We start from the raw sequence: 12,555 nt of genomic DNA, 5'->3' as shown, positions 1-12,555 counted from the left end.
GTGTTAACCCCTCCCTCCCCTTACTCACATTTCACTTTGCAAACTTGTCACTCTCTCCCCAGCAGAGTATTTAAAAGGTGTTTCACTCATGCCCAGCACTTCAGGAGGGAGCAAACTGCAGGCCTGGGGAAGCAGCTCATGGAGGTCCCTGCCCAGGTCTGGGTCCTGTTTCCCAGTCGGGGCAATGAAGCAATTTAGAAGATCTCCCACAGTAACAAACCTGCAGCGGCATAAAACCCACAGACAAACTGTTGTTTAGGGAGGAAATCCATTCTGTGAAATTTAGAAGATTCACCCTCTACTTCTCCTCTGGTTTTGAAGGCTGAGCTGTCACTGAGGTGTGGACAGGACTGGCAGATGGATCCCACCAGCAGCAGCTGCATGCGCAGCCCCCAGCACCCCCCTGCCCTCTGGGGGTGCATGAGGAGCACCCACATGGACGTCAGCACAGCCCCAGGGCTGAACCACTGCCCAGCAGCACCGTTCTCCTTCCACCAGAGACCAGATTTTGATGCTTACTCCGATTTCTCCACCTCCTGCTTGGTGACAGCTCCCCACAGCTTCCCACGGGAGGAGCGAGCGTTTGGGGAGCAGCAGCACCCTTTCCAACCCTCTGACTGGCACCTGGCAGCAGCTGAGAGCACAAGACAACTCGATCCAGAACAGGCCTTGGCATCTGGGGAGTTAGAGGGCAGCAGCCCAGCCCCAGCGAGTGTGACAGCGGCTGTGGATGAAGATGAAGAGGTGCCAGTAAACACCACAAAGGACACTGAGAAAAAGCCACCCAAAAGAAAAAAGGAAAGCTCAGGTAGGTGATATGAAATCAGGGTTGTGGGAGAGTGCAGGCAATGGAATGAGAGCACTTGTGAGACTGAGAATTAAGAAAGGAAGCTGATTAGCAAAACATTTCGTAATGCTTGACTGGGCAAAGTTACACAATAACAACACTGAAACCAAACAGTTTATTCTTATTCTGGCCTTTGTATTTCACTCCTGCAGAGCTTGTTTACTGAACTAAGCATTTTACTCACCAGCACAATGCACATTTGCTGTAACTAAACAGGAATCACATGGCATGTACACACTGAGCTGACAGTCCTAGGATGTGGAGTTACAGATCCATACCTGCCATTTGTCTGAGCATAAGAGAATGGCAAAGAGCAAAGATCCCTCTCCTTGAGTTGCCTGTGCTAGCTGGAAATAGCATACTAGGATTTTGACATCTCAGTTTATGGTAAGAAGTACAAGAGGAAAAGTCTTCCTTAAGATATAAATTCTATTTGGCCTCACTAAATAATAAATATTTTTACCTCAAAGCAGCTCTGGCTCTGATTCCTAAGCATCACTTTTCTCTTTTCTTCTTTTCTTTTCTTTTCTTTTCTTTTCTTTTCTTTTCTTTTCTTTTCTTTTTTCTTTTCTTTTCTTTTCTCTCTTTTCTCTCTTTTCTCTTTTCTCTCTTCTCTCTTCTCTCTTCTCTCTTCTCTCTTCTCTTCTCTTCTCTTCTCTTCTCTTCTCTTCTCTTCTCTTCTCTTCTCTTCTCTTCTCTTCTCTTCTCTTTTTCCTTTCCTTTTTCCTTTCCTTTTTCCTTTCCTTTCTTTCCTTTCCTTTCCTTTCCTTACCTGTTCTTCCATCCTGCACCAGAGGTGGGCATCATGCCCTCCTGACACGTTGCAAACACCAAGTGCTGGCTTGGCTGCCTCCTGCACGGCAGGTCAGGGGAGGGTGAAAATATGGATACAAGGAATGAAAGTAAAAATCTGGGGAAGGAAATCATTTCAATGCAGTGCCAGCAAGGAATGAGAGCTCCCTTCCCACAGCTGCAGTTCTGTGACTGTGCAGAGCCAGGCAGTCCCCTCCTGGCTGAGCTGTCCCACCTCTGTCCCCTCAAACATCAGTCTGGCAGCACCAACAAGTCACACTGAGCTCGAGGGGACACAACACAAACATCTTAAAACTTCCACTGAGCACTTCAATGAGTTGTTTAGATCAACCCTCCACAGTGCACGTGTCCACACACAGGAACATAACTGCAAATTACACAACAGAGTGTGCTTTGCCTCTCAGAAAACCAGAACTTGAGCAGCAAGACAGAAACCCGCAGCAAATCCCGGAAGGAAAGGACAGCTTTCACTAAGGAGCAGCTGCAGGAGCTGGAAGCTGAATTTGCCCACCACAACTACTTGACAAGGCTCAGGAGATACGAGATAGCTGTGAACCTGGACCTCACCGAAAGACAAGTACTTCCCAAACCTTTGTCTCCCCAGCCCCTTCTTCTTCCCCCACGAAAAAACCTTCTCCCTAACACTAAAAACCAGATGTGTCACTTAAGGGTGTGTTTTGCAGTGGCACAGAGGTATTTTAAAACAAAGCCTCCACATTCTTTTCAAACACACTTGTTGCGAATTTCTGTAAGTAGTTAATACATTTAATTATGTTTCTCTAAATTAAAGATAGATTTGGTAATAACTGGTCTCTTGCAAGCTACTGCTTGCCACCATTCACTGGTACATATTGATATATCAAGGTTTACATACGGAATATGGACACCACCTTGGACTGCAATTAACAGGAAATTATTAGAATTATATGTTTGACACATGCATTCTTCCTGGGTGGTATTTTGCGGTGATAAGGAAAGACAAAAATGCAGAGTTTTGTGGAGAGATGTATTTCTGTTCCTTCATTGTCATCTCAGTCCAGGTTTCTTTTTCAAAGCCTAGTGAACAATAGAGGAATTGCTCGATTATGTGAAGCGAATTAAAACTTCTAATGCATTAGATTGGGTGGCCTAGTTGTTAAAAATACATGAGAGGCACTGTGGCTGTTGTGTTGACATGCTTATTTGACATGAAGACAGGTTCTAGCCAAAGCACCTTTGGGGGTTTCAGAGGAACTTCTGTCTGCAGCAGTTTAGAAAGAATTGTTCCCATCTGTGTTAGAAAGATGAATTGCTTAAACTTGTAAAGTTCTGTTCACCTTTTCTTCTAGAATTCCACAAATATGCACAGCTCTGCTTATACAGCTCAGATTGAGACAGGAAGTAATTGTTTCCTCTTTATCACCCAGGTCAAAGTATGGTTTCAAAACAGAAGAATGAAGTGGAAACGTGTTAAAAGTGGGCAACCAGTGTCCCCACACGAACATGACACAGAAGATGTGGACTCTGCTGCCTCACCCAGCTCTGAGTAGTCCTTGCAGCAATGGGAGAAGAGTCTGGAGAAAATAATGGATCAGAATGTGGATGCAACACTGCTTCGGGTCAACTACTCAAAGAGATCATCCTGCTTGCAAATCCTGTAGCCCACAGTCTTTAAGAGGTGTATGATGCTTTATGTTGCAGAGGCAATTAAGGAGCACAGGGGGGAAAAGCCAAAGGAGGGCACGATTTTGATTTTTGCCTCTGGAACTGTCTTACTACCACAGATGTGTCTATAGAAAAAACCAGTAACATTGAATATAAAACAGGAGTAATGTTGTGTAGGTGCTCAGACATTCAGAAAATACAGGTTGTCAGTCAGAGAGTGATAACACAGATGTGTTCTCATCCAATCTTTCTCTGGTCACATCTGTTCAACGTGCATTTGGACTTGGCAATACACATTTGACTTGTGCCTCACTTTGAGAGAAATAAATACTTTGACAGTCACTGATTTTTCTTGCAAAATGAATTGGACACCTGTATAGCTAGGCAATAAGATTACCAAATAAAATATGAGACTAAAACCACATATACACAGAATTCTGCTGACCAGTTTCAGAGGAGATGCCTTTCACAGTGACAGTCCAAGAAGGCAGGTGCCTTGTTGATGGCAGCAATTTGCAGAGGGAGATTTCTTCCAAGCTTACTGTAAATCCTGAAATTAAACTCCTAGATCTCAATTTCAAATATTTTTTCAAAGCAGTCATCACGAAACACCACAGCAGGCACAGTAGAGATGCAACTCTCAACACAACAGCTATCACTGTCGTGGTTTCAAGTTTTCCAATAAACAGCACCACCAGAAGTCTTAAGAACACTTAAGAACACTTCCACTTGAAATGATCCTCCCTTTCAACCAAAACTTATAGTATATCGAGTTATGAAGATTTAGAAAAGCACAGTGCCTATTTCCACATCTTCTATCTTTTTGTTTAATGTACTAATGCCATATTTTAAACAGAATTTTACACTAGCATAGCACAACGTGACTATTGAGAACACTGAAACAGTGGTTTGAATATTTGAAAGGTAACCATTATGGCAGCTATGACATGCTGCCTTCCTCTCACCCTGCTCTGATGCATATTTATTGTGGTTGCCTGTAAACTGTTGATCTGCTGGGTACAAATTTGTATATCTGAATGACATGTTTATAAAGCTATCAGTGGTAATTCCACTTGTAAAAAAACTCGAAACAGATAAATATAGTCTTTTTTTTTTTAACAGAAGTGTTGTATTCTTTTCAAAGAGCTGATTACTGTATCTACTAAGAAGAAACAATCATTACATTCCTTCTTAACATTTCCAAACTCTGACAGATGAAAAAACTAGCAGTTTAGAGTATATATTTGTGCAAAACCAATTAAAAATCATTTTTTCTGAAAGAAATTATTTAGAAATAAAGAAACTTGAGAAGTTTGAGAAGCGCTGTGGAAGTGAACTGGTGTCTGGTTTCCCACACTGCACTACTTTACCCAAAATCAACTGTTGCCCAAAACAAAACACCAGCACCTCCCCCACTCAAAAAAAATAAAGAAAACTGGATAAAATAAAGAAATCAGGATCACTGGTGCCTCACAAGGCTTCTGCACAAACTGTGCTGCAATCACAAAATGGATGTAAACACGTGCAAATCCTGTGACTATAATAATTGCTATATAATCAGTTATAATAATTAGGAGTATGCATGTTCTCTGAGCTACCTCTACCCCCATCTCCTCAGAAATTTATGGTAAAGAAAAACCACCCTCAGCTTCCTCCCAGGACTTTTGTGTGTGCATGGCAGATATTTCCATGGAAAATGGGGCAGACAGGGAGTTTTGGTGCATCCCAGTTACTCCAGCTGAGGGGGATAATGACAAAACACCACTATTTGGATTATAAACTTGATATTAAAAATAGGTTAATAACATCACTACCCAGGTGACATAAAACTAGTTGGCTAAAAAAATTGCCCACTCACAGATGAGAAGGAGCTTTGCTTTACTGTAACTTTAAGAATAGAAAACATCTGGGGCTCTACTTCTTAAACCTTGGTGCCTTCAGATTGGGCTTCTGACTAAAGTCAGTAGTTCAGCTCTTGGTAAACACTAAGGCAAGCTGAATTTTGTGAAGAACTCCCTGGTGCTAACTCAGACATCCTACTCTCATCTCCTGGAACACAAATCACCGTGGGCAGGAGTTCTGTGTTGCTCAGTTCCTTGTGAGCTCTTATGCCAATTAACACTGTACAGCACCTCTTCCCCACTGGGCTTTGAAAGTTTGCAGCCTGCAGAAGTAGCTTATTTTGGGATGAAAACTTGTGGGATCTTGGCTACCAACATAAAGCAAAATCAGCTCCTCACTTGGAAAAGAGGCTAATAAATCTTCCCTTTCAAGGAAGCAATCAATGGTAGCATATTGAATCATAATTCACTTAAAAGCCAGTTAATGGGACCTCAGTCTGCACCCACAATTACAGCTCCTAAACTGTTCTTGCTCTGGATTTTGAGAAATAAGCTATGAGTCACCTGTGAGATCTTTTTGTGCTTAGGCAGTTTCTTCATGAAACCATCTGCTTACTCTGAGACTTTAGTGTTTTGAGAAGGAACATTTCACTCCTGACATCAAAGCATTTGACCTCTGAACCTCTGGTGCCAAGAATCTTTCAGGCAAAAAACCTGTCGTCTGGGAGCAAAATCTCTGACCTGCAATTATTTTCCTCAGAAATACACATCAGGCTGTATTCTCCTCACAGAAGGGAGGGAAGGAAACTCTACCTCGGGATGTTTGGCAGTGCTCCCCAGGCCTGATCCTCAATAAATAATCTGAGCACACCATCACCCCGTCCCATCAGAGAGCTCTGGCAGGTTCTCCCCAGGAAGCTCACGCAGGCAGAGCAGCAAGAGTTGCTGCCCATACAGAGCCAGTGCAAAGAGCCCCCAGGGAATGGGGATATCTGTATAAACACAAAAAAACATGCTGTAGCCCTTTATATCTGTGCTGCCTCTTCTAAACAGGCACTTTCCTCAGACTCATAGATTTTATGGACTTTTTATCTATCCAGCCAGATGCCAATGTAGCAGAGGCCCTGATTTGTTCTACAGTTTCTGTATCCCATGACTCCTCTGTTGCTGGTCCTCAGTTTCTCCACAGCATTCTGCAGATTTAAGATAGTGATTTTTCCAGTCAGTGGAGCTACTCAGAAAACCTAAAGATAACTCGTGCCAGTCCAACCTGGCCTTGAACACTTCCAGGGATGGAGCACCTACAGGTTTTCTGGGTAACCCGTGCCAGGGTCTCATCACCCTCACAGCAAAAAATTTCATAGACATGTTGTGACTAAGGAACCAAACCCTCCAGTTCACACTGCCTGGAAAAATAAGAAAGCCCTTTCAGCAGACACTTCACGGCCAGAGATTTTTACTGGGACTTATCCTACATGAGCAAAGCTTCTAAATCCCACTTCCTATGGAATTTCCTACGTGTGGAAACAAGCACACACAACAAATCAGGGCATTTTACAGAACAGACACACAATTTTTCAATTACCCCATTTTCTTCCCCCACCTCCAGCAGTGCTCATATTAGGTTTCATCAGCTACTATCTCATATTTTGTGTAATTCCTTACCCCTGAGGAAAGCGAGCAGCCAGTTCAAGAAATACGTCTGCGTTAGTTACTGGGCTCTGAGTGCTGGATCCAGGCAGGTCCTCCAGGCAGATAGACAGGAAATCCACTTTCTTCCAGTGATTCCAGCTTTTGTCTGACTGCAACTTGCCCGGTGTGGCTGTAAAATAATCTCAGCCTCGGGCTATCACCTTTCAGGCCGTATTTGTGAGTTATGACCGGGCAGTTCCCACTGCAGTGCCAGACACAGGCAGGTGCTGCAGAGCCTCTCCCCACACACACAAGGCCACATTGTTTTACTTTCTACGTGAAGGAGGGATTTTCATACAGCACCAGACTTTTACACCGCTGTTTCCCTTCCTCTCTACCGTAATTGTTATTTTATTTTATTTTTTATTTTTTTAAATAACTCTTAGGCAGGGATAAGCATCTGGTTGTCTGGAAGCTCCTTTGGGAACAGATTGCAAAAAGATAATGGGAGTGAATAACAGAGAGGATGGTGACTTCATACCGTGGAGGGTTGAGTCATGTTTCTCTCTTTCCTTTTTAAAGAAGAAAACATTTTTTTAAAGCTCCCTCAATCATATTCTGTACCCCTGGCTCCAGAGCAGGAAGCAGATGTGAATTGACATTTTCTTAGAGCCTTTGATTTCTAATTCAGCCCCACACTCATACCCCATGCTAATCTGTCCCCCAGAATGCCACATGTGGAGTGTTTCCTATGCTTGGGAATATATCACCAGGTAAGGGTTAGCCCAACAGTGCTACAGCAAAGTCAATCACTGGAAAGACACCAGAAAAAGGATTGTTCCTTTCAGTACTCACCACAAACATCCTTCCAGTTTTATGCCTTCATCTACTTTTAATTCTATATTTTTATATTTTGACCCTTTTCTGTATATTTCAATCCTCTTCATTCTATACTTCTGTCATGAGAAATGATCAAAGAAAGTGATGTAACTGTTGAGAATCTGCACAGTTTCCAACGCAGAAAAAGAAAACTCTATCAGATCTGATTTAATTGCTCCATCCACTTTTCTCAGCTGAGAAGGACAGACCTCTGGTCTCAGTGTCAGGGTATCTAACAAATCTGGCCAGGAAGTTATTTTCCAGGGAAAAGAAATATCATTCTCCATAATAGTTATCCACAATTTTTTTCTGTCTGAAGTTAATTGAAAAGGAGGTATAGCTCAAGAACCTAATCTTCATTCAAGTGTCCATACATCCAATACTCTATGATTATACCTAGAAAATGGCACAAATTATAGAATAAGACCTCTTATTTAGAAGGACTAGCAGCATGGACTTGGGTCAGGCTACTTGCTGTCTTCAAGTGGCCTAAATTTAGCTGGACGGAGTTATAGCAAAGTTATATTAAATTTCTTTAAAGTATCCCAATTAAAAAAAAATAAACGTGTTAAAACAAGAATGAAATAACGAGATGAGAAGTTTTCAGCCTCAGGGAAACATTTCAGGCACATCTCTCACTTGTTTATTTGCAGAAGAGAACACAGACACAACTGGGGTGTGTTTCACATTACAAGATACAAGGGTTCTGTCTGCACTGAAGACATGTTTATACTGTTGGGTTCCATTCTGAATCTGTTTTATATCCTGTGAATGCTCAGAGCCCTTTGCACACTCTAGACAGGAAGCCTTTAATTCACACACTGAGAAGACATTTCCAACTATTCAAACATTAAATAAATAAGCATGAAAAAAAAAGTCATTCTACTGCAATAATTAAATTCTTCTTGTCCCTTTGAGAGATTTCTGGAAGAACAAGCTTCCCAGTCCTGGCAGCATTGTTTATAAACTCCAAGAAATCCATAAGAGAAATAAACTTAATGCAAAACCATCCAAACTCACTCTTTGGAAAACAATGCAAGGGTAATAATGTTGAATTTGTAATCTCTGTATAACTCCCAATACGAAATTGGGCTTGAATTTTCACTTTCCTTCACAGTTGCTGGGGCCAACTTGACTACTATTATTTTTAGGAGAAAAATGATCTCTCTTTTTACAGTCTCCTCTCTGCTGTGATTTCATTGTGTCTCTGCCAGGATCAAGACGAGGTGATGCCAAGAAAAAGGATGAGCTCATTGCATTTAATGGTATGAGGTTTCACAAATAAAAACTACATTACTCAATTGAGAAGCAGTCGGTGGTATACAACAGGGTTAAAGGCAGGCAGTTTTTATTGGAAACAAAAGAATTAATTAATTTCTGATCTCACTGGCCTTCCTTAGGGATGGAATTTCTGGTTATTCACCATTGTTGTCTTGTTATTTCACTTTTATGATAATATTAAATGAACAAGATAAACTTTATTGGTAAAACAACGTAGTGAAAGCAGCAAATAATAGGAAAGAGTCATTCAGATTTTCCTGTTCAAATCCAAAGTATAAATCTCAGCCTCTGGAATGATGGATTCAACACTCTTTCCACACCTTGTTGATTTCTGGCATCTCATTGAGCTCAAAAATTCTTATTCCACAGAACACTGAATCCTTCTTAATGACACTGTACTAGTTCAGAAGATCCTCTCAAACCTGAGAGACCTATTGACCATCACCTCTGCAGCAGTGCATTTACCACAAATGCCAGAGGCACAGTCTCTGCCACAGGCCCCATGCAATCTCTGCAACATGTCACATAAAAATGAAGGAGTTTTCAACAAGGAAAGGCAGCTCAGGTGCCCATAATGTACATCTGAGCTCATGATGTGTTTGACTGGTGTTGGATTTTTGCACAAGGGCTTGGACAGGTACAGCTAAACCATTTTAGGCAAGTTAGGCAGCCACAGGTGTCAGACTGCCTCACTCTGTGTGAGCAAAACTTGAATAAAACCTACAGATACAGAGTTTTCCTGTATCCTTATGAAAATCCTTTGCCTGTGCTGACACGTGTCCCATGACTCCTATTTAGGAAGCAATGGGAAGATATCCATTCCATTCCATTCCATCTCCTTTGCTCTTTCTGCACCCTGACTGGATCAGAGTCCCCTGTGACGTTCCCAGTGTCTGCTCCAATGTCTCACTGACACAGAATGACCTAATTTGTTATGGCTGGTGAGTACTGACAGAAATTAAATCCAGGGTCTGTAGTTAATTGGGGTCAGGTTGAGATGATTTATGACCTGAGGAATGTACTTACTCTTTACACTATCATATGAACAACGGTATCAACTGGACTCAGCAACCTTTGGAATCGAATTAAAATTGGGATTTTACAGAAAACAAGAAGTAGCAGAGGCAAGACCCAAGGGAGAAGGTAGAGTGGGCAGATGAGGCTGTATCTGCTCACAAAGCCAGGTACCTTCCCTTCCCACAGTCAGTCAGTTAACCTTCAGCTCCTGATTTATCGTCGTTCAGAGGAGAGATGGAATTGCTCTATGCCAAGAAAATCTCATCTGTCTGGAATCTGAAAGGAAGGAAAAAAAAGTTTGAAAATTTCAGAGGAAGCTGGGATTTGTCCCAGTTCCAGTGTCTCTGTGTTCACTCAGACAGCTCACGTTAGCAAGTGAGGCTCACTGAATAACAGTTGCAAATGTTTTTCCATCAATCAAGAACCCTGAGTTTGGTCCCAAGTCTGTGGGCTGTGCAGTTTAGCCCATGACCCTGAACAGCAGGAGCCTTCAGCAGGTTCTCCCATGCCTTTTGCAGGATATTTTAAATCAACGTCTTTCTTTTCTCTGTGGGCTTTAGAAAAGGATTACAGAAGAGTTACTCTATTATCAAGTCCAAGGTATTTTATCACACTTCAGCAGTTAAACAGAACATGAAAATAAAATCATTCAATGCTGACTTTCTTTGGAAAAAAAATCACAGATTTTTTTTCTTCCCTAATTAGGACTCTGCTTCTCCATTCTTGGTATCTTCATACCCTGATTTTGATTACACAAGATGCAGCCATTCATGTGCCCAGTGAAACCAGCAGCTGATCACAAGTTCTGTGCCTATGCTTTTGCCCTCTGATGCCAAGAGGTACTTCAACAAGCTTGTAGAGGAGTCAGAGTCTTACAATTAATCCTGAAAATGTCTTATTTCAGGAAATACACCAGCACTGCTGCTACAGCAACTACAAAGAGCTGTCCCTTGCTGTGTCACAGACCAACAATGATCACGTTCTGTGAAAAGACAGGGATGCTGTTCAAATTACTCCATCTGCTGCTCAAGATTCCTCCAGACATTACTGTCAGCTTTAACCTTAATGCATTCTGTAAATGTCTGGAAATATGTGATATATGGAGTCTGCAATCATTGGAAATCAGCCTTGTGTGTGCTGCTTTCCTAAAAGACCAGAAAGGAAGCAGTCGTGTCCTGATGGTGTGTTATTACTGAGACCTAAGGACTGTACAGATCCTGAAAACTTGGGTTCGTTCCTTTTTCATTGTTCTGGTTTAATTTTTTAGTCTCCATTTGTCATGGCTCAACCCCAGCCAGCAGCTCAGCCCCACACAATTTGCTTCCCCCCTCCCTGTGTGACAGCAAGAGAATCTGAAGAGTAAAAGTGAAAAATCTCATGGGTTGAGACAAAGACAGTTTAATAGGGAAAGCAAAAGAGAGATGTGCAAATGAAGCAAAACAAGCTATAAAATAAAAAGATTTCATTAGCACAGAACTCCTTTTGTGAAAAATTTGTCCAAATATCAATTCATTCTTTTTAAAGCAGAAAAATCATCTCTATTCTGCTAATCTCTATCAAAATAGGCAGAGGAAGGAAAGGGGAGGAAGAAAAATTGCTGCAGTCCCAGGAGTGGTGGTTATAAAAGCTCTCCATGGGTTCCTGTGCTTCTTGTTGAACACAATCTTGCTCACACACACCTTCACTTGCCAGATAAGTGACAGTGTATCAACCCTTCACCTTCCTGTTCCCTAACAGCATCTTTGCATACTGTTCTGCAGGGATATGAGCCCAAAACATAAAAAGCTTCTTAGGGAAAAGAATAACCAATATAGGGGGGGTGCAAAATGCTGTATAAGTGCAGGGCTGACTGACAATGCCTACACAGAATCATCTCTGCTCCATCTCAGAGACTTCATCTGAAGGCACATGATGAAAGGGCAGAAGAATATTGGACTGAGTCACCCCCTATCCTCAGTGGAAGCCCAGAGAGCTCCAGTTCCAGCCCAGGAAACACCAGGAATGTACCTTTGCCCTTATAAATCTTTCTGACTGGCTCTCATCTGTGAGATTGTCAGTGGCTGGAGTGTGGCAATCACTGCATTTGGCAGAGTTCTTTGCTACCTGCAGTTTAACTCCCAAGCAAGCAGACTGCAATAACACAGGATATTTACTCAGCTGTGCTCCTCCTGTGTATCCTGGGGAGAAAAGGTATGTTCTGGCCTCTTTAATCACTTCATTCTTCGCTGGAGTAAACAAGAGGAGCCACAGGGGGTTGTCTTTGCTTGTGAGGTTCTGCTACACACAGGGTTTGCTGTATGAGACACCCTCACTAACAGAGCACACAGTTCCATCACTAGAAGGAGGGGGAGATGAGCTGGGGTGAGTACAGATGGCAGGAGGAATGAAAAAAAGGACTGAATAATGGTCCCAACAATTCCTTTCCATCCCTACCAACGGACCAAGCAGCATCTTAACTGGTACACCCTGTGCTGCACCCGAGGTGGGACATGACAGGGATTGAAAAGGATCAGTGGAGTGAAAGTTCAAAGCAACCCAGTGCTCTGCTGTGTTACTGATGCTACAAACAGGCTTTGCCAGGCCCTGTGCCCCAGCACCTCA

At 42.3% G+C, this 12,555-nt stretch overlaps 1 protein-coding gene across 1 annotated transcript; it reads left to right on the top strand.

The window, feature by feature from the left end:
* Positions 1 to 314: 314 nt before the first annotated feature.
* Positions 315 to 4,419, top strand: MEOX1 (mesenchyme homeobox 1). The gene is made up of 3 exons (XM_027664907.1): positions 315 to 808; positions 2,065 to 2,237; positions 3,067 to 4,419. The coding sequence occupies exons 1-3, from the start codon at positions 358 to 360 to the stop codon at positions 3,187 to 3,189; spliced, it is 747 nt and encodes a 248-aa protein (XP_027520708.1). The 5' UTR covers positions 315 to 357; the 3' UTR covers positions 3,190 to 4,419.
* The last annotated feature ends 8,136 nt before the right edge of the window (positions 4,420 to 12,555 follow it).

The sequence above is a fragment of the Corapipo altera genome, unplaced genomic scaffold, assembly GCF_003945725.1.
Source record: "Corapipo altera isolate COAL_440 unplaced genomic scaffold, ASM394572v1 142, whole genome shotgun sequence".
In the NCBI taxonomy this organism is placed as follows: Eukaryota; Metazoa; Chordata; class Aves; order Passeriformes; family Pipridae; genus Corapipo; species Corapipo altera.
This window is presented reverse-complemented; position numbering and strand designations above follow the sequence as displayed.